This window comes from Vigna unguiculata, chromosome 3 (assembly GCF_037176805.1).
Source record: "Vigna unguiculata cultivar grain cowpea cultivar isolate G323 ecotype 2 chromosome 3, ASM3717680v1, whole genome shotgun sequence".
In the NCBI taxonomy this organism is placed as follows: Eukaryota; Viridiplantae; Streptophyta; class Magnoliopsida; order Fabales; family Fabaceae; genus Vigna; species Vigna unguiculata.
In genome coordinates, this window is record NC_140794.1 from 45,156,674 (window position 1) to 45,178,870 (window position 22,197).

Below are 22,197 nucleotides of genomic sequence, written 5' to 3' on the forward strand. Positions count from 1 at the left end.
TTTGTCATTAAAGCACAACACCTCATTTTAATTTTTTTTGGGGTTAAGTATCTTTTTAGTCCCTGAACTTTAACCTAAAATTGGAATTCGTCCTGGCCGAAACTTTGATAAATTTTGGTCCCTAAACTTTAAAAATAAATGAATATAGTCCTTTTAACCCAATTTTGTTAACTTTTTTCTTAGGTTTTGAACGCATTTCTCAATAAATATTAAGCCGAGAATGTGTCAAATGGCGTAAACAACTCCAATATTAACATGAAACACATTCGACATGTTAAAAAAATCAACGTAATTGGGTTAAAAGGACTATATTTATTCATTTTTAAAGTTTAGGGACCAAAATTTATCAAAATTTCAATCATGGACGAATTTCAATTTTTGACCAAAGTTCAGAGACTAAAAACATACTTAACCTTTTTTTTATTCTTCTAGAAAACATTTCATATCTTTCGAAAAGTTTTTTTTTTTAAACACATATCATGTGGAAGTATTTCAGAAAAATTATTTTGAAATATATTATATACGTTTTAGAAAGTTTGTTCCGAAGATATATTCTGAAAAACATGTTTTGAAATGTATTTTTCACATTCAGAAATTATAGAATGGAAAATGAACATAAAAGAATTTGGGATGGAGGAAAAAACATCTTACCTCCCCATTGAGATTAATGGAGTTTTCAAATATTAAAAAATAACTTAATTAGGATTTAAGTCTACGATAAATTTGAGAAATTTTTTATTGAATCCTTACTAATATTTGTGTGATTGTGTCTTCAAAATTTTAAAATCTTTCAACTGAGTCTTTATAATAAAATGTTATTGTTAATTTTATGACGTGATTGTTATCTTGCACTGGCATCTGTTTAAATGTCATCATACAATATTTAATATTTCGTTACAAGAGATCACGATGAGATCTTTCTCAAATAATTATTGTATTTAACGAAAATTATTTTTAAATTTAATTAAAATAATATAATTATAAAATTCAAAATAAGAAAATAAAACAAAATACAAAATTAAAAGAATATAAATATATAATTATTAAATTATTAAATTATTAAATTATTAAATACAAAATTAAAAAATTAAAAAACTAACAAATATAAAATTAAAAAAATTAACAAATTTCAAAATTATAAAAATATATAATTTCATGATTACGAAATTATAAAATATACAAATATAAAATTATATAATTATAAAACTATAAAATTATAAAGTTATAAAATTATAAAAATATCAAATTATGAAATTATGACTTTTTTAATTTTGAGTTTTTTTAATTTTATTTTTTTATTGTTATATATTTAATATATTTATTATTTTATTTTATTTTTAAATTTATAATATTAATTGAATTTTAAAATAGTAGTTAATATTTAAAAAATATCTCATCAAATATCTTATAATAAAATATTATATAACGACTTTTGTAAACACTAAATCAAAAGTTTACAAATTTATAAAAACTCAAAATATAATCAAACAACATAATTAAGCGTTACGAGATTTAGGTTAATAGTTTAGCCTTACATAGTCAACTTTTTAGTTTTTTTTTTTCTAATATGATTCCTCTACACTTTAAATCGATCTTCCCATAGACTTCTATGACCTTGTAGTAAATAATCCTTTGTCAACAGTAATACAAAAAAACTATATCCTTTAATTTTTTTTCTATTAAATAAACCCTTTCACGATGTTATTTTTTTCCATAAATTAAATTTAGTAAAGTTAAAAATATAATATTAAATTAAAACTAAAACGAAAAAAAAAAAAACAATCTTTATGGTTATTTTGAACATTTTACCAACTCCCCGTGAACATATTAAATGTTGTGTGTGTGACTTACATTTATGTGTTGAAATTTGGATTGAATCCGACAGATAGAGTTTTAACTCGTTTCGTAGATGCCACGAGTCATCATATTAGAATTCAAACAAAATCTTTTGGAATATTTAGCATCAAATTTTGTCATATCTTCTGTCTTTTACTAAAACAGTCTCCCAAATATTTAAGTATAGATAATCAATTCAGTCCATCAATATAATAATAAAAAGTAACAATATCAACAAATTTTCCAGATCCAGAATTTTTTTAATGGTTTTTATATTATCCTTTCTCTGAATCTTTAAAATACATTAATATTAAATTCTGAATCTTTAAAAATATAAAAAATAAGGACATTTTGAAGACACAAAAAAAATATAAATAAACTCAAGGGAGAATTTAAATTACTTTTTCCCCTTAGTGTTGTGGAGCTATAACAAAATAAACAAAATTATTTAGTAAATCTTGTAAGAATTCCATCCAATAACTAAAACCGTGTCCAAGAGAAAAAAAAAATTAAACTATTCTATGAACATTCCTCGATTTCATACTTCAACTCATAGTTCTTTGATACAATTTTATGGAATAATAGAAAATTTAATTTAATATCAGAACCTTACACAATTTAAAAATTATTTGGAATAGTACAATTTTAAAAAAATAAATTACAAATTCAAAATTCAAAATTTAAATGTATTTTATATTACACGGTTTATTTAAAATGCAAATATAAATTATACAATCTAAAATTTGAAAGTATATTTGAACTTATATAATTTATAATATATTCTTACCTGTGAGAAGAAACTAAGAAAGTGGACGAAGAAAGAGCCACAACATTTATACCAAAGAAATGAAGGGTGGGACCCACTGATGCCATACCAAAAACCCTAATAGCTATTTTTAAAGAAAAAAACGTGTAATAGTCGTTTTAGCCCAACATTTAATCAATAGAAATTTGAAAAAAAAAAAAAAAGAGTTGCTTTTCTATTTAAAAAAGACTAAATATAATTTTCTTCTTCTTATATTTATTGTAATTATCCAGTATTTTTTTTCTCAATTTATTCAACACGATCTTCTTCAAATTTTTTAAACAGAGTCTATGAACTTCCATCTCTATTTCAGAACAAAAAGGAATATGTTGAATTCTTTTTTTAAAAATAAAATAAGAATTAAATTGAATCAAAGATAAATTAAAAAATATTAAATAATTACTATAAATGCGAGACCAAAATTGATATTAAACCTTCAAAAAATTATTGAAAAATATATTTTAACTCACTTCTTTTTATTTACTTTTAACCCATTACTTTAATTACCATTAGATATTTTTTTTATTCTTTTTAGTGATGTGATGATCTAATAGTGATTAAAGTGGTGGGTTAAAAATGGATCAAAAAAAGTGAGTTAAAGTATCATTGTCCTTAAAATACAATTGGTGTCAAACAATTTCTTAATATGTTAATTTGATAAAGAAAAATAGTCTCAAAATTTAAGAATATATCGTAATTGTCGCATTTATCACATAAACTAAATCAAAATTTACCTTAATTGTCACTAATTTACATATTCAAAAACAAAAATGGTCATTCCAAAAAATTAAAAAAAAAAAAAAAATCATGAGCTTTCACTCTGCAATCTCATCCTCCACTATCTGCTAATCCGAGTCACTGTCCAAGATTTCCATTCCTTTCAAGCCTCTGCGTTTTTGCTGCATATCCAACATCATAACATCATACATTGCACTATTCTCAATAAATATATAACAGCAGAGGGATATTCTGATTTTTAATCCTTAAAATCATTACAACATTTTTAAAATTTAGTCTCTCAAATTATCAAACACCAACACTTTCATTCTTATGCTTCAAATCTCATAAACCAAAACAAAATTGTTGTATACCTTCTTTATGGATTTCTTCTCCCTAACCTCATATCTGCTCTTTGTCAGTTCTGATAGCCACATCCCAGGAAAACAACACTGTAAACCAATAATCATATCACAACAAATCAATTTTTTTCATTTGTTGTGGTTTATGAATTAGGAAAAAGAAACAAACTATGTGTATATTTTTCTTAAATTTTGTTTCAGTTTTTGCAAATTAGAATTGTTTCTTGGTATACCTGCAGAATCCTGTCAACATTCTTTGCTCTCTTCTTTGGTCTTTGAGGGATTTTGGTGCCCTTCATAGCAAGAAAATCATCTTCTTTCTCCTTTCTTGAGAGAGCTATGTATATCCTTGGCCACTGAATCACCTCAACAGTGACCTTGTTTCCAATGGCAGCAAGGGATGAGGAAGCAGGAGCAGTGGCAACACAACCTTCTTGTTCAGATTGCACTGAGGCTGAATCTCCTTGGCTATTGTTCATTCTCTCAGAGGCTTGTTGTGTTGTTGAAAATGCACTTGGTTTTGGAAATTTTGCTGATCCAGAAGAAGCTACCCTTCTGCTACTTCTTTCCATGCCAGAAGAAGAAACTTTTGGTGCTGCAGATCTAGACACAACTGGGTTACTCCCCTGACTGTTTCTTGAAGGTGATTCACTTCCACCCAAAGAGGGATCTTCCAAATTCCTGTCCCCAGACACACAAAAGATCTTTCAAACGTGTTTCTTGACTACAAGTAAAATTTCAAGGACCAAGAAACTTCACTATCTAGTTTGAATTTGAAGCAGAAGTAATCAAGTTCTTCAACAAGTGTAGATCCACTACAATGTAGATTCAGACACCAAAACAAGTTCAACTCTGTTTTAAGAAAAGGGAGTGGCATGAAAAAAAGCACAAGTTTTTCTTGGATATGAATGTTGTATCTAATCTCATCATGTAAGATAAAAGGGAAACAAAGTACAATCCAAGGGACAATAAGGGATCCAAAAAAGTTGCAAAGAATTAGGTCATTTTTGGAATGGCAAAATGGGGAGAGGGAAATAGTCCACTTTGGCACTTTCAATTAGACAAGTTTGATCCAAACTCAAAATAATGCCATTGATCAAAACGTTTTTTTCCTCTAAAAAAAACAGTGATAGATAAGTAGACACAAACACATGTACAAAGTTATATATGTTGAACCTATTTATTATTTAAGAATGTAATTATAGAATGAGAGTGATGATACCTAGGGCTGTGCTTTCTACCTCTGCCGCTGGAGGCAGTAGAAGAAAAAAGTGGCGGCGGCGGCGGTGGCGGCGGCATGGAGAAGTTGGGAGGAAGAGAGTGAGAGATTCTTCTGTTGTTGGTGTGAACAGAAGATGAAGAGTCTTCAATGGCAGCCCTAGAGAGTCTTGATCTCTTTCTGTGACCCCATTTGAGAAGCACATCACCAGCACTTGGACTAGTGCTGGTGCTCCTGCTGTGACTGCTCTCTGTTGTTGTCTGAACACAATCAAAAGGAGACATGTTGGGGTTCTTCTTCTGTTATATATATTGTTCTTGAGATGATGAAATGAATCTGAAACCTTTGCTTTCAAAACCAAGAAGATGCTATTGCTATTGTTATCTCAACTTTGGATTTGTATTATTAGTAGGAGTATTATTATTCTTGGTCTTGCATGTGCTACCCACCATGTTCTCTTTTTCTTCTGTTTCTATCCCTTTGAGGGAAACATTTCAAACAATAAAAAGTAAAAATCTGTATATGAATAATTGAGTAAAAGAATTTCAGACATTCAGATATAACTTAACAATATAGCTTAATTAATGAGTGAATTTTGTTTCATGAAAATTGATTAAAATATGGTATTATTGGTTTGACAATGAAGTTTGAGTCTGCGTTTGACATTTAAATGTGATGTGAATATTAGAAGATTTGAAGAGGTAGACCTCATCATTCTGTTTCTTCTTCACCAAAATAATGATTATGATTGAAAAAGGAAGTGTATTGTGCAGCTCAAAAATGGCTTAACATGCTCTCCTCTTTAAAAGGAAATGTCACGAAACAGAACATAGTTTGAGTTATGCTAACAAAACAGATAATGTCCCACCTATCTGTCAACATATTTATTTAAATTATTGATAAAAAAAATTAGTGAAATATGACCTACAAAATATGTTCGTATATAAATATTTGAAATATGGGTATCTGAGATAAGGTGAGAATTTTATCTTTTAAAATATAATTCACAAAATTTGTCACAAAAAAACTTATGAGGTTTAAATATCTTTTTAAATTTATAACTTAGTTTTTAATCCTTCTAAAGTTTTTTTTTTTTGTTAGTTTGGTTCTTAAAGTTATAATTCTTAATTCTTGAAGAGACCAAAAAGGGACTCTTTTTTTTTTAGAACAAGTAGGAGTGTGGAATAAGTTTGATCAGGTAATTGGGTTCACTATAAATTTAAGTTTAAACTATATAGAACTGTTTTAATTATGAAATGATTGACTTAAATTTTAAATTAAAATTAATAATCATGTTCAAATAAGTTAGAGGTAGACTGTTATATTACCTGCTGATAATAATAATTTATTATTATTTTTATAGTAATTATTTATTATTATTTTTAATCATATAAAATTTTGATATTTTTATTAAATAATTTAAATGTTTAATATATTTATTTGTTTGATTAAGTAGGTTGATTTACACGGAGGAATAAATGAGCACATTAATTGAATTCTTCTTTTAATAGGTAGATGGAATAAATACTAGTCCTAAACTCTTTGACTGATGACCAAGTAGAATACCATAAGTTTGTTATATATATATATATATATATATATATATATATATATATATATATATATATATATATATATATATATATATATATATATTTTTTTTTTTTTGAACTTTTACTTTTATTATTGTTGTAATGTATTCAAATAATTTTTGTGTGTTTGAAATACAAGAGATATAATTACTTTTTCTAATTTTATTATTATCAACTTTGTATTGTCTTGGGGAGATCAGATTCATACCGCTAAAATTGTTATATAGTTATATAAATTTATTTAATTTATATAATAAAATTTAAGTTTTAATGAATTTATAAATTATAAAGTATATAATAAATTTATATTACACCAAAATAATATAATTTTAAAAATACTTAAAAAAATGGTAATTTTGAAAGAATGATTTTTAAGAAAATTGAATGGAAAAGTAAAAAGTTCTGATAGGACACCTATGTTCACTTTTGAATGAATCAATGTTTCTAATGTGCAGTTCCTTGATTATAATTTATATTTTTATAAAATTATTGATTTATATTTTTATTACATAATAAAATTATTTTTATTTAGTAAAGGATAAAAAATCCAATTAAAGTTGAAATATAATAGGAAACATCAATTGTAGAACAGAGTATGCTCATATGGTGATAGTGACGAAGGAAAACATTTTTACTCCTTGTTTATAAAATGTTTACTTTTTAGCTTCTATATTTGAAAATATGTCACAATAAGTTTTATTTAGTTTTTAATGGTAAAAAATTATAAAAAATAATACAGATAATCTGAAAATAGAGATTTTGGATTTTATGAATCATTCCACCTTTTGTTGTGCTTCATTCCTAATTTAATCATTTTTCACCTTCAAAACTCTATAACCATTTTTCTTCTGTCAAGATTACTTTATATATGATTGGTGGTGTTTTGAGGTTGCAAAGAAGCTGAAACAGTGCTCAAATTAAATTGTGTCCTTATGAATTGAATAACTGTGTCATCTAGTTCAAATAAAATTTTCTCTATTTGAAAATACATGAAAATACAAGAATAATATCTGATTTTGAAATCATCATACAAAAATTGAAGGGGTGATTGCAATTTAACAGTAAATAATGTGAATTTAAAATACTAGAAGACTTTCAAAGAAAAAGCATTCAATAAAAGTTTACAAGCAACCACAAACTCTTCATATCGGTTGAATTTTTCAAATAGGTTTAGAAGCAATAAGTTTTTCATAAATTGTAGAGATATTTTAGATATTTTAAAAAAGTACACATCTTTGTTGTTAAGAGTAAATATTATAAATAATAAATATTGTATTTTGTTAAATGAAAAATATAAAAAAGATGAAAAAAAATATATTAAGTTATTTTGTGTGTGTGCTTTTACTTTTGGATGATCTAACGAGATTAAAAAAACATAATTCTCCAATATGCTGATATACTTTAAGACTGATGAAATCATATGAATAAACTCTGAGAAAAAAATTCTGGAAGAAATGTTGCTGTTCATTCTAATGTAATTATAATTAGACAAGTTTGTATTCTGACAAAACCATCAAAGTCACATGTACATACCTATTTTACATCCCATAACAACACTAACAAATATAAACATGCGGTCAAAAGTTTAAAAATAAACTTGATTTTATCAAAGGTGCTCCATCCATTTCTATGCTTCTGGACATAATTAAATAGGCCATTCACATGCATAGATGCCTTAATTCTTTTCTGAAACTTGACATTATCCTCAGAACAGCAAGATAACTTAACCAGACCCAGATCCTTGACTCACTACAAGCTGTTCTCAGAATTGCAAAAGTTTTGTCTGCTTCCAAAAGCAGACCTTTCCTACAAAGCACACTTTTAAATTTTATTTTCATCTACATAGCAGTAAATATATAAGAAGGATTTACAAAATTTTCCTATTGCATCATTCAATTTACTGGCTTCAGCAACTTCAGCTCAACCACAATAAATGAATGCCTCCTATGTATCACTAATGAATCATAATGCAGATAGTTTCTTCCTTTTTGGGTTTGTCTTGCCTGAAGAATCACCAGAGTCTCTTCTCTTCTTGTTCTTCTTGTCATCAGGGTTATCATTAGGGTTAACAGCTGCACCCTCATCGACCTTTTCTTGCTCTTCTAGTGCATCTTTTACAAAAGCTTTTAACCTCCATAGAGTGTAGTCGCTCTGTGTAATGATGAAAACATGTTTAGCTAAAAGAAATGCTAACAGAATAACTAAAATGAATTGGATAGGATAAACAAAATTTAAAATTAGGAGACGATTGACATTGTTAGCACGGAATAACAGTATTGACCTGAGCATCTAAGTCAAGGTCCACCTCATCACCAGAAGGTTGGAAGATTGGGTTGGTCTCAGCAACTACATCCAATGCCCTATAGAGGTTTTCTAAAGACAATTTGCCTAAAGTTACACCAAGCATTTTCTTCTCTTGAGTAGTCAGTTTCCTGCAGTGTCGTCAGCAACGGTAAGGAATGCAAAATGCAAAATAAGCTTCAAAAACATCATGGGAAGATGACCAGAGAAAAAAACTAGATATTATAATAAAACAAGCATTTGAAGATCCAGACTGAAATGCAATATTTCGAACCAAATATGATGAATTTACACAAACCTGCACTTTTGAATCACCATTTCTTTGAGACTCTTCAACTGCATATCGACCTCATAAAGCTGAAATAATAGGTAGTTGATAAAATGAAATATGTGATGTACTCCTATGTGGCATCAAATTTATGATCTGCTCAGAAAAACAAAACATTAGCAAACAATAACCAACCTCAGTGCTTAAATCCTTAGCTTTATTGGCATATGTTGTCTCCTGAGCAAGCTGAATGTCTAACTGTGCCTGTGCTTCTTCCTCCAATTGTCTCTTTTCCTACCATTCGCAAGTATAGAAAAGTAATATTACATAGAAGTGGAGAACCAAAATCACAGCTGTAACAACTGTAACCTCTAAAATTGTAAGAATTTCGCTTTTCCATTAAAGAATTCCATTAAGATAGATAGAAGACATATAGACAAAGGACAATACAGGACCTTCCTTATAAATATACAGACAACGAAGACAAATGCCCCATTCAGCTATAGGAGAGTCACCTTTTCAAATGACCAAGGTGTTGAAGCAGTCATCCCTATAGAAATCTCAGAAACATCCTAAATGATCAATAACTTTGAGGAGAAAGTAAAAATCTCTGGGAGAAGTGTAACTTGATTGATGAAAGAGCAACCACCCACTAATGAGCCAAGGCTTCCAAATTTGAGTCGAAGAAAATATCTATAATCAGCTAAGAAGCCACAGGAGACATACCCAAACATCACTATGAATCATTTCAAAACAACATGAACATGATGAGCACTAGATGGAAAGGAAGTGTTTTACTTTTACTCAATTTGCAACCAGAACAAGAAACAGATGCACCGGTACCAATATTGTTATTTCCCAACAAACCAGATTAATGTAAGTGAGATCAAAACAACTGATTTCAGATGACTCATTTTCTATGCCAATCCTTAGAGATTCAAAACATTAACACAACCAAAAGAGATATGACAGGAAACAAAATGGAGAGAAACAAACTTCAAGCCCCTTCGCAATCACCTTCCTCTATACCTGCTTCCACACATGATCTATGTTACGATCTCCTGATTTACCATCCATACTTCTCTTTCCAATCTCGAGTAAGATATTATGATCTATGTTACGATTTCCTGATTTACTATCCTTACTTCTCTTTCCAATCTTGAGTAAGATATTAATTTTGACTACCTTGGATGACAGGAAACAACCTAGCACTAATTGAAGATTTTAAGCAAGAAATGACATAAAAGACGACTGATCTTGGTCTTATGACTTATTTTTGGGTATGGAGACCACTCAAAAGACCTAGATCTCTGTTTTTGTCAAAAAAAAAATGCAAATGAGATTCTAAAAGGATATGCATGAATGTGGATAGATCAACACCTTCAATGAATCGAAAGCAGAAGTTTGCCAAGGAGTGTTAGAGTGTATACCTAGTTATGTCTTGTATGTACTCTTTAGAGTTGTAAGCAATTAATAACAACTATATCTTTTGTTGGAAAGTTACCTATAGATACTCTTGTAAGCTTCTAGGTTTCCTCCATACTAGTTTCTCTTCTCAGTTGTCTTTTCTTTGCAATGTCTTCTTCTTTGTGATATCTTCTATTTCCATGACTTACACATTGCAAAGATTGTGACCATGCAGATTTCACCTATCATATTCTCTCTCTTGATCATTGAGCAGATGTGTTGACCAAGCTCTTGTCATCAACTCGTTTTTCTTTTCTTAGAGGCAAACTCAATGTGAACAGATTTTCTTTTAAAACATTTTCTCCTTCGGTTTGAGGTGGGGGTGTTAGAGTGAATATTTAGTTATATTTTGTAAGAAAAAATTTTATGTACTCTGCTAAAGCTGTTAGCTACTACCAACAACTTCCCTTTTAATTCAAGCAGTTACCTATAAATACTCTTGTAAGCTTCTTATTTGAGTAGTGAATAAAGAATGAATACAGTTCAGTTTGTTATAAAATTTTCTATCGTTCAGTTCCTTTCACATGGAGGATGGAACCGATAAAGTTGATGAAACTCATTTTAGAAGCTTGATTGGGTGCCTAATGTGTCTTACATCTACAAATGGCTGACATCTTATTTCCTGATAGCTTGAGATGAAGACACATGCACTGTGCTAGTGAACTGCACTTGAAGGCAGCAAAGAGAATAAAAAGATAAATCAATGAAACTGTCAATTATGGAGTCAAATACAGCATGGTACAAGAATTTAAATTATTTGGCTTTTCTGACAGTGACTGGGCAGGTAGCTTGGATGATATGAAGAGCGCTTCAGAGTACTGTTTCAGTACGGGTTCAGGTATCTTTTTCTTGCTGTTCAAAGAAGCAAAAGGTTGTATCTCAAACCACAGCAGAAGCTGAATTTCTAACGGTAAATCAAGCTATATGGTTAAGAAATACTCTACCAGATTTGGAACTGAAGCAGGAGCAAAGAACACAAGCTTTTGACAATAATCAAACAACTGTTTGAATCTCCCACAATCTTGTGTTTCATGGGAAGGCAAACCACATTCGTGTCAAGCTTTACTTAAGAGAAGTATAAGAAATTGGACATGCAAGTCTGACTTGATGTAAAACTGAAGATCAAATTGCTGATATGTTTACAAAGTTTTTTTCACTTTGCAAGTTTTGAATTTTTGAGGAAGATGCTGGGAGTTTGCAGACTCCAAAGCAAGGAAGAGTGTTGAGAATGTACCTCTGAGATTCTGTCAAAGTATTAGCTTGAATAAATCAAATTAGTTATTCTGCTGTCAGTGAGTTAGTTTTTGATTTTAAGTTAGCTTCTGATTTTATTTTCCCATTGTCAACAACTCCTAAAACCATGGAGCATAATCCTTCTTTTCAGTTGTTTGAATGTATTTAAATGTCATATTTGATTAAATAAAATATGCTTCTGCAGTAGCAAAAAACTGAGTCAAGTTGCCTTCTCTGCTACTTCTCTTATACCTTTTATTTATCCAAAATTTAAAACAACCTACATTAGCAGAAAGACCTTCCAATGAAGTTATAATACTATACAATACAAATACAATACTATGTGTGACGGATATGTTAAGAACTTCCAGTGACCAAATGAAGACGTAACAAAGTTATGCGAAGAACATAACTTCTAAGGATTTAACAAATGGTTATGTGAAGATCACACATGTGAAGAACGTTATGTTCTACTTTCTAGGAGTAGATAAAAGGTTATGTGAAGAACATAATGATCTACGACCATATGAAAAAAATGGAAAAGTTATGTAAAAATCATAACTTCCAAAGACTTGACTCAAGGTTATGTTAACATAACCCAAAACCTGCGTGAAGAAAATGGTGGGGTCACATAAGCACATTTAGTGCTAAATATTATGAAAAAGATGCATACAGCGCAAAAAATCTTATTATCTTAGGACAACAATGAAATATGGAGAAACCCCGTTAAGGATACTGCTTCATAGGATGATATAGCAAGCCTATGAAAAACATTGCTAGTTCGCAAAGTTGTCCACTTAATACTAACAATTTTCATAAGCTCATTTAATACTGTTATTTATGTTTTGAACATTTCCTGGATGTGTACGAGCATGATTATCACAGAAAAAAAAAAGGAAGATGAAGTAGACATTTATTTATTTAAAGAGGAAGGAAGTTGTGTGCATTCAAAAGAAATATACAAATTACCCAAAGAGAATGCTGACGAAATAAACTTTCCTAAGCAACATTGCACTAACAACCTACCCCATAACATTGTGTCGGCATCAACATCTACTGCCTCATGTTTTATTCTTGTAGTATACAATAAGGCAGTCAGTTCTAATCAAAAGTTCTTGGGGGAAACATAACTGCTTATAGGGTTTGTCCAGAGCTATTCAAAGGGCTAGTGCATAACCAGCTCATGTCAGTGTCAAGGCTACAAAGCAAGCTGGGATGTCAAGATCCAATTGCAATATATATATATGAGACTTGAGTCTCACATTCAAAGTATGGAATGTGGAATTTATAAGGCCCTGACCTCTCCAACTACAACTACTAGCTTTTGTACAATGGTTCTCCCAAGATTTGTGATTAGAAAGCTTCATTAAAAAAATTAAGGAAACTATATCAGAAAACATTTTACCTCTTCAGCAACTTTAGGTAAAAGTTGCAACCATTTTTCCTCAAATTTTTCTAGCAAGGTCTTTGCCATAACATGGACATCATGTTTTTCATTGTTGTATTTCATTGCATTCTTGAATATCAACCTTACATCTGCGTATATCTCCCGGACATTATTATATCCTGTGCCTTCCTTAGCTTCCATTTTACTTTTGATTGTACTGAAATCCATGGGCTTATCAATAACCTAGGGGAAGAAAATTAAGCTAATTCGTTTTAGAAAAATAATCAAAGACAAGGAGCAAAAATGTTATTATTATAATAAATTAGTGAAACCAGCGTCACCAGTTACAGAGACCAAATCAACATTTAAACGTTTTTTCAGAAAAAGATTTCTCATGCATATTTGCTTATAGGTGGGGCAAAAGATAAAATATAACTATAGGTAAACAGATACAAAAAATTTAAAACAAAGAAAAGGTCTTACCTCATAATAGTCATGAAGCCTGAGACCTTCTACATCAACAGGATCCATGAATGGCCAAGCCCATTTATGCTGAGTTATCTGCAAAAGTACAACAGAAACTTGAGTTTTCAAAGGAACTTGGTAGGGTTAATATATATTCAACAGAAAAGGGGGAATTCATTTTGACCATCAATCAACATGTTATTTCTAAAGCTTGAAATAGTAAATTAAATCCAAACAAACTAAGCCTTTTAGAAATGTCTTCACAATAAATAAAATAAAATTGAGTACAGACTACACACTATTTTTTAACTATAAATTGAAAATTGGAGATTTCTAAGCAATGGATTAGGCATAGTTTTCTAAGAGAAAGTGTGACCATGAAATGGGAGGAAAGAAGGCAAGATTGTGAACTTAGTGTAACAGAGGAAATCCTAATTGCAATTAATCAGTCAAATATTCAGGAGTAGACAAACTTATGGATGTTATACAGGATATATCAGCAAGAGGCATGACAAGTGCATAGGCCACCAGTATAAAGTTCCATGCAAGCCCCATCCAATCAACAAGTATAACTATAACTAGTTAATCAAAAGTTAACCAATAAGAAGTAATTGTCCATGGAAGATGGTAAAAACAAGGGCAATGCCCCTTAGCCACTCACTCAAAACAACCATATCTTTACTTACTAGACAGGATCAGATACATGAATTGAATGGCAACATAATGTTCAATCGAATACCTGGTTTAGTGTTCAAGAGTAATAGAAAGAGCTAGGTGGTTGACATTAAAAATAGGATCGAATTCCCACATAAGTACAAGGTTCAACTTCAGCAAAATTGAAAATGTTCAGTACATTTTATTCGAAAGGTAAGCTAAAAATTTACCTTTTGTCATAACATCAACTCAAATGGATAAAACAGGTTCTAACCAATGGCTACAGAAACCTCAAGTTCAATTCTTGGTTTTAACTATAAAAGGAAATCCAAATATAAGGAGCTTGGGAAAAACTAAATTCATAAAGATTACTACAAAAATGCTGCAAATTTTTTGTGCTTGCCTGACGCAATATTGTGGAAAATTGGCGCATAAGCTCTTGCATTCTCTTTGCAGCAGCAGCTTCAGTATGTGATGCATCTTGCAGAGGCTTTTTGGTGCCAGTAGGATGCTTCTCCCTGCCCTTCTCTTTTACAAGTGAGACACCTTTAGAATTATTACCTTGAACGTTATCGGTGGATTCATAGAACTGTTCAACCTCAGTCACTTGCTTCTCAAGCTGTACAAGGCACTATAAGATTATTTTTTTTAACTAAAAACAAAAACTAACATTAAGCCCACAACTCCAAGGCAGTAAATTTGAACTTAGCACCAACCATTCAAATTAAACTGTTTAGAGTCTTTAAACCATCAAACATTGATATAAAAATTATACATATTCCTTCACTTACATATCAGCTGGGTAGTAATGGAAGTACGATGCAGGGAAAAAACAGGAACGCCAACTTCTTTATAACTTTGTGGTTAAGATTAGTAAAAATGGCAGAAAGAACAAAGCATAGAGTCTAGGTTATTAGACAATTCTGATCTACAAATAACTGTATAACAGATAAAAATAAAGTCATAATTCAAATTAGGTTAACTCGTTGTGGTCTCATTACTAAGTCAGGCCCAAATGAAAAATCCCATCAAATTAAGGCCACAGCCACTAGCCATTAAAGGGCTACATAATAGTCATTTGAAACTTAATTTAATAAAAAATCATTAAAATCATAACAAAAGGGAAAAAAGAAAATTCCTCATGACAGCAATATTGGGGATACCCCAAAAGGAGCATATATCTATTTAACCCTCGGCCCCTTAATCATGAAGAAGAAACAAACTCAACTCACAGGTTGTTTTGCTTTTGGTTGCACATTGTGAGCTTAGGGTCTAATTAAGTATACTTTCCATAAACACTTCTAAGAGTTAAAAGAAAAGAAAAGAAAATAAATTTCTTATTAAGTTAAAAACTAGTTTATACATAACTTAAATTCTGCTTTTGCAGAAGCTAATATGAGAAAGACTGTGCATAAGTTAATTTAGCTTATGAAAACAAAAATTAACTAATGGAATCGTCTATTTCTCTTTTCCTTATTATTGTCCTCTACCACAACTCCATGAAAACGTGTCTCTCCTTTATTTTGTTCTGTCACATAGCTGAGTGTCCACAGCATGTACAGGCCTCACTCTAAAACTGTACTTATTAACTTCACTCTATGAAACAAATATTTTACACATACTAAACTAGTTATATGAAAAAACAAAATTGCATAAATTAGGCATGCGGTAATTAAAATTTTCTGTGCTTGTTGTTCACATGCTCTTCAGTCCTACCCCCTTGAACTAAACCCCTGATCATAAGCCACAATTAATAAGACAAAAATCAAATGGTTTGTAAGATTTCATTCCCAGAGAAGTTTCTAGGGTGAGCTAATTCACAGAGACCTAATGAGAAGAAGAAAAATGCCCAAAAAAAAAGAGAGAAGGAATTGAGTACCTGGTTGACTCTGGTCAGAATTTGATGGACAGAAACTCTGAAAGGTTCCAAATAATCACGAGGTTCAGGCTGAGACAGAGGATCGGCGTCCATCATAAACAACCTTTGAGACAAATTTGGTGGTAAACTAGATTTGCGTGCCTCTTTCTGTGGAGTGCTTATGCTTCATGACAAACTTGTGTAGGTTCTCTCATTCTTCTTCTACTGTTTTCTTCTATTATTTTTGAGTATTATTTTTTATTGATTGTACTTATTTATTATTCTCATTTCACTAAATTAATTTTTACTTATTCATTATTAATTGTAAAAGCAATTTTTGTACTCAAAAAAAGAATATAAATAATTTTAGCTTAGATGAATTTATTATGTTTAAATAAATATTGTTAATATATGTTTTTTGTACAACTTATAAGAAGAAAAAATATTATGTAATTTCATTAAAATAAAAAATATAAAGTTTTATTGAAAAACAATAAACTATAAAGTAATAAAAATATAAACGGTTAGATTTATGGATGTATCCACTAGGGTTTAAGAATCAAATACAAGGGTCATATTTTTAGAAAAATAAATTAAGAATTAAAAAATATATAAATATAATAAAATTTTAAGTTTTAAAATTTCTTAACAAAATTAAATTAAATTAGTATAACAACTTCATTTAAAAATGTAATTCAAGATAATGTATTATTTTGTAACTGTAGTAAGACTTCTTTGAAATAAGATTATTAATAAGACTTCTTTTACTCTGTATATGCTTAAACTTAATATTCAAATATCATTTTCTTTAATTGAAAAATTTATTATTACACTCTTACCTTCTTCTTTTTTTCAAATTCATGTGACAAATTTTGAAATAAAATTAAATAACTCTTGATACTAATTCTATTTTATAAACTAATTTGTTCATAATGAATCACATTTTAATTTATTTTATATATATTTTTGTTGAAATTCAACTAATAGTATTTTAGTAGTAGAATATATTACATACTTAATTTACTTTCTTTTATATCACACCAATCAAATACACTAAAAGATGTTCACTAAAAGATATATCATGTATAGTATGATTAATTTCTAGAATTAATTATATATATATATATATATATATATATATTTTTTTTTTTTTTTGAGCAATTTCTAACAATTAATTGGTCCATTAATTAGCAATCCATGAAATTTTATTTTATATAATTGAAAATTTGATTTTATACAATTATTTTGTTCACATTAATTTAACAAAATATTCACTTTCTCAAGCATATTAACTCACCTTGAAATATTACACAATAATATCCTTTAATATAGTTTACAAAGTCCTTACACTCGATACTTTCTTAAATTCGTACAATCTCTTAGTTTATAACAACATCAAATTATGGTTCGGTTTAAAATGATGAACGTCCTAAGATATTAAATGAAAGTATTAGCGTAAATTTATAAACAAAAATGAATTAAATTATATCTTTTGAAGTTTTTACACTTAATTTTTTTAAAGAAGACATAAAACGTTTATATAAACTAATTTTAGATAAAAAGATTACATCATAATTTTTATATTAGTTCATTAGAATCTTTCTAAGATGTTCAATTAACAAAATCTTCCACTAATCAGAACAAATTACCAGTAATATTCAAATGTCACTCCTATTCAATATCCAAATATTATTATTAGTAATGTATTTCCTTTTTTACTAAAATCTTTAAGTATTCTTTAAAAATATTTTTAAGTTTTATACTTATCAAGTATTATTTATACATTAACCTTTTAAGGTTTTATTCTTTGAAAAAAAAAAATCCTCAAGGCTTTGTATTATGAGAAGTACTATTTATAGAGTAGTTTTCTCAAGATGTGTAATCTTACAACAAGGCATAAAGATTTTGAGTGAAGTTAACTTATTTCAAAAAATGTATAGAATTGAATACTTGTTATAAATTGTTTACAATCAATATAAACTAAACTTATTCAAAGCTAGAATGTCTATTGTTCTTAGTTTTAAGTTTATGTTTATTTTCTTCTTGCATCCTTAGATAAATGGAGTCTAAAAGTTAGTTGTTAAAAGACCTTGAATGGTTGAGACTTGCTTTTTGTTTGAAGTAAAATAAATATCATATAAAAAATTATAATAATAAGCAATTATCCATAGTAATTATAATACTTAGTAATTACACGCTCATTTAATTTCAATTTTAAGTATTAACAATACATTATCCTAAAATAACTTCTAATATCTATTATCCAAATAAAAAACATGATACCTCAAATCAATTCGAACTATAATAAATTGTATAAAATGGCGTTGATCTAAGATTAATTCTATAAACTTTACATCCAAGCACACACTTAGTCTGTCATATGATTTTAATTTATTTTGATATTGATACACAATGTTCATATAAACATAGTACGATGAAGAGTGATGATGATGGCAGTGTAACTTCAGACTTAGACATGGCCCCCATCTGCCTGTGGCTGATACGTTCGACGCCTAAGCTCAGAATCAGAATTGGGTTGTTGCAGAAATATTTTCGTGGGATCATTAGGATCAACATACCTGCATATGATTTCAATCATCATTATTAAAGCTTATAGATTATAAATCATACAGTGCACACTCAACAAATTATATGATCTATTATAAACTCTACAAACTTGGCATAAAATTTTAAAGCATAATCATTCACTTACGCATGTCTCATCATCTCATCAACAGGAGTCTGAGCTGCCTGCAAAGGATCCACATAAGATTGTGCCTGCTGCATATTATAGTGTTGATTATACTGCCTCACTGAAGCAATCAAATTGAAGAAAAGGGGAATGAAGGTTCCACATCCACCCTCTTTGAATATGATCTTAAATGAATGTGTGGAGTAAAGTGCTCTGTGTTGGTCATTAGGGACTACCTGTTGCAATTAAAATAGCTCAGGATTTAGGACCCATAGTTTTGATTTGTAATAAAATAGTCAGATGTGCAGCAAAAAATAACTATTTACTTACAGGCTCAACATGTCCCGCAAGATTGTTGCAGTGAAATATTGGCTGGTTAAATTTTTCTCCATGGACGTAAAGCTGCATAATTGACGAAGAACTAAGGATCAACTCAGAATAAATGGCGCGCATACATCACGTTTCAAATTAATATATATGTTTTGACAATCTACAAACCAAATAATAACATACGATGATGAGTATATATATATATATATATATATATATATATATATATATATATATATATATATACACACGTATTATCCCAATTGTCTAATCTTAACTCCCTTTAAAATAAAATTAACTCCAGTGAAGTTCGACTTTAAGGACAAACATCACTTTTTCAATTAAACCAAATGGAGATACTCAAATTTCATAATAGTGACTTAAAATCCAACTTCAAGCAGCTAAGCCATAACATAAAAAGCGTAATCTCAAATTTCATGCCATTGAATTTCAGGGATGTTTGAAAGAACTTATGTAGTTTCATAGTCAAATTTCTATTATAAATTCTTCGTATAATAAAAACTTACCGAATAAAAACTTAATTAAGCTCTTCACCCAAAAGTCCCCTTTATCCAAAATACAATGGGAGAAAGAAAGACACACATATAAATAAACACACGCTCACAACTAAAACACGTAGCAGATAGATAATAACTTGATAATAACGTTGTCATTCAGGAGTAGGAAAGATAGCCTAGTGACAGGCAGTACCTTCCTATTAAGAAGGTATAGGAAAGAAGGAATAAGAAAATAGTTCTAGGCGAAACTGGGCATGGGCCTGATATTTTCATTGATAGCTAACATTAGTTAGTTAATTAGTTAACCAGTTAGATAGATAGGGGCAGAGAATAAAAGGGGAATTGTACAGGGAAAGGGCACAATCATAAAAATTAGGGGACCAACGGCAGAGTAGAGGTCTCTCGAATACATGTGGTTCAACTATACAATTTTCTTTTTTCCCAATAAACAAGTCCCTGTTTTCTTCTAGTTGTTTCTCTCTGATCCTCTCTCTACTAAATTATGCTCGCATGTCACCTATACTAATTTACATTTACTCCATAAAAGAAATTAAGAACAACAATTATTTGCACATAAGGTTATTTTGAAACTTATAATCATCATATATCAAGTCCCAACCAATCTGAGAGACTAACATAATAAAATCTACATTCTTAGTTTTCAGCGAGTTAGCACCAGCCAAGCAATGATAATTCGATATTCCCCGAGAACCAACAGGCCTAAAACTCAACCATCACAGAATTCACACAAGTTATAACAGAAGTCATAAGCCACAAAAAAATATATAAACCCATTTATTCCGTGAAGTGGTACTGCTAGAAAAAGATTGCTATAAAGTCATCCACAAACAACACAGAAAATGGCCCATTAAATCATCTTAGCATAACAACAAGGGCATTCAAGATGTAACGGATAAAACTCTTTTGGTAAAAGAGGAAAAGCAGTAAACATGAAACCAGGCTGCACAGAATTAGCAATCTAAAACAGCATAAGGTGTGACACATACCAAAGGCATATCAAAAGCTCCAAATTGCCCAACTGGACTTTTAGCAACGAAGACCATCCGAATATTTGACAAATAGACGATTCCTTTGGTTTTGACATGACCCCCATGACTTCTGAAAAAAAAAAAAAACACACACACACACAATTATATCAAACACAAAACCCACAAAAATCAGATAAAATAATAAACATTTCACATGGACCTGAAGGTCTCTCACCTACAAAACAAAAATTAACAAATAATTTCATATGTTCCAAATAGCCTGTTAGCAGAGTCCTAACCTGACCTAACACATATTAGCATAAAAAGAAGAAATATCAATCTCCTATAGTCCTACATTCCGCTATCTTGGAATTAACCGACAATCCCCAAATAATTAATCAAGAATCAATTGGAAAGCGAAGCAATATATGAATAAAGAAATGGAAAATCGAAGAAACGGTGAGTGACTAACCCAGAGGCAGGAATCTTATCGATATCGAATTCGACGCCGTCTCTGGCCAGCACAAACATCTCGTTGACGAAAGGAACGGGCATTCCATTGGGAAAGAGTTGAGGATTCAAAGCCATATTCTCTCTCACAGATCCAAGTTTCAATCTTCAATCTTCTCTCTCCCTCTGTTCTCCCTTTGATTCTCTATGATAGATGAACCTGCACGCGGGTCTTTCCAGATTTTACTTGTCCCCTCCTGGATGTTCTTTATATATATATTATTCTATATCTACAGCCGTAACCTCTAAGTAAATTGTTCATCCATTTTATTTTCAGCAATATTTTAACAATAAAATACAAAACTTAAATGATAAGGTAGACAAGAGAAAAAGAGAAAACAATAACTTTATTTAGCAAAAATTAGTTATATACAGATTTTTATTTTTATTCTTTATTTCTAAATTATTTGAACGAATATGAGTTTTGATTGTCATAAATTTTGAAATTGAGTATTCTTATTTGTTATTTAATGATTTAACGACACTTAGAGTATTGGACTAAGAATAAAAAAAATATATTTCTTTAATTAGTTTTACTATAGGAAGTTAGAAAGCGTTTATAAATACATATTAATGTTAGATTTTTTGAATTTTTATTTATTTATATATTATTATTATTATTTTAAACTTTACATAATTAAATATTAGAGACTATTTTATAAGTATACTTTTCTTTTATCTTCAACAATTTAACTGAGTTCATCCTAAATTACTTTTACTTATGTATAATTCATCATTAAATTTATCTACTTATTCAAATTTGTTGATAAATATTAATTAGTAGTAGGTAACTTTCTTGTAATATCCTATCCTTTTAATCAGGTTAAAGATTAATATCATGATACTAGATTCGTTATCATTAAACTAACAAATTATGTGATTAAAACAATTGTTATTTCTTATTATAGGAAGTCCGGTAATTAAGATGATCAGTATTATCAAAATATTTATGTCTTCTTCTCAATTTTTATGGTTGTTTATGATAATTTCTATC

At 29.4% G+C, this 22,197-nt stretch overlaps 3 protein-coding genes across 5 annotated transcripts; all 3 read right to left on the reverse strand.

Annotated features, from left to right (window-relative positions):
• Positions 1-3,294: 3,294 nt before the first annotated feature.
• Positions 3,295-5,339, reverse strand: LOC114179076 (Serine/Threonine-kinase, putative (DUF1639)). The gene is made up of 4 exons (XM_028065283.2): positions 4,943-5,339; positions 3,954-4,401; positions 3,733-3,810; positions 3,295-3,540 (listed from the first exon to the last, which is right to left on the reverse strand). The coding sequence occupies exons 1-4, from the start codon at positions 5,221-5,223 to the stop codon at positions 3,487-3,489; spliced, it is 861 nt and encodes a 286-aa protein (XP_027921084.2). The 5' UTR covers positions 5,224-5,339; the 3' UTR covers positions 3,295-3,486.
• A 2,776-nt stretch (positions 5,340-8,115) lies between these two features.
• LOC114178355 (transcription factor GTE1-like) lies at positions 8,116-16,394 on the reverse strand. Of its 3 annotated transcripts, none has more exons than XM_028064199.2 (8): positions 16,186-16,394; positions 14,710-14,925; positions 13,671-13,748; positions 13,206-13,430; positions 9,296-9,394; positions 9,131-9,189; positions 8,813-8,963; positions 8,116-8,682 (listed from the first exon to the last, which is right to left on the reverse strand). In XM_028064199.2, the coding sequence occupies exons 1-8, from the start codon at positions 16,279-16,281 to the stop codon at positions 8,494-8,496; spliced, it is 1,113 nt and encodes a 370-aa protein (XP_027920000.1). In that variant the 5' UTR covers positions 16,282-16,394; the 3' UTR covers positions 8,116-8,493. The 3 variants fall into 3 exon arrangements, with proteins under 3 accessions (XP_027920000.1, XP_085527613.1, XP_085527614.1); XM_085671487.1 differs by having other exon boundaries at positions 14,710-14,937; XM_085671488.1 differs by lacking the exon at positions 13,206-13,430 and having other exon boundaries at positions 14,710-14,937.
• Positions 16,395-18,453: 2,059 nt separating this feature from the next.
• LOC114176359 (classical AGP protein) lies at positions 18,454-21,405 on the reverse strand. The gene is made up of 5 exons (XM_028061385.2): positions 21,166-21,405; positions 20,712-20,823; positions 19,187-19,258; positions 18,878-19,092; positions 18,454-18,743 (listed from the first exon to the last, which is right to left on the reverse strand). The coding sequence occupies exons 1-5, from the start codon at positions 21,279-21,281 to the stop codon at positions 18,635-18,637; spliced, it is 624 nt and encodes a 207-aa protein (XP_027917186.1). The 5' UTR covers positions 21,282-21,405; the 3' UTR covers positions 18,454-18,634.
• Between the last annotated feature and the right edge of the window lie 792 nt (positions 21,406-22,197).

What these genes read in the sequence shown, in the direction of transcription:
- LOC114179076 (XM_028065283.2), bottom strand. Translation starts at nt 5,223, where the DNA reads ATGTCTCCTTTTGATTGTGTTCAGACAACAACAGAGAGCAGTCACAGC. An exon ending in ATGTTGACAGGATTCTGCAG is followed by an intron (nt 3,811 to 3,953) that starts GTATACCAAGAA and finishes ATTGGTTTACAG; the next exon opens with TGTTGTTTTCCTGGGATGTG. An exon ending in AGAAGAAATCCATAAAGAAG is followed by an intron (nt 3,541 to 3,732) that starts GTATACAACAAT and finishes TTGGATATGCAG; the next exon opens with CAAAAACGCAGAGGCTTGAA.
- LOC114178355 (XM_085671487.1), bottom strand. Translation starts at nt 16,281, where the DNA reads ATGATGGACGCCGATCCTCTGTCTCAGCCTGAACCTCGTGATTATTTG. An exon ending in TTCTGACCAGAGTCAACCAG is followed by an intron (nt 14,938 to 16,185) that starts GTACTCAATTCC and finishes ATAATCTTATAG; the next exon opens with TGCCTTGTACAGCTTGAGAA. An exon ending in ACCTTGACTTAGATGCTCAG is followed by an intron (nt 8,683 to 8,812) that starts GTCAATACTGTT and finishes ATCATTACACAG; the next exon opens with AGCGACTACACTCTATGGAG.
- LOC114176359 (XM_028061385.2), bottom strand. Translation starts at nt 21,281, where the DNA reads ATGGCTTTGAATCCTCAACTCTTTCCCAATGGAATGCCCGTTCCTTTC. An exon ending in GAGCTTTTGATATGCCTTTG is followed by an intron (nt 19,259 to 20,711) that starts GTATGTGTCACA and finishes TCAATTATGCAG; the next exon opens with CTTTACGTCCATGGAGAAAA. An exon ending in GATGAGATGATGAGACATGC is followed by an intron (nt 18,744 to 18,877) that starts GTAAGTGAATGA and finishes AATCATATGCAG; the next exon opens with GTATGTTGATCCTAATGATC.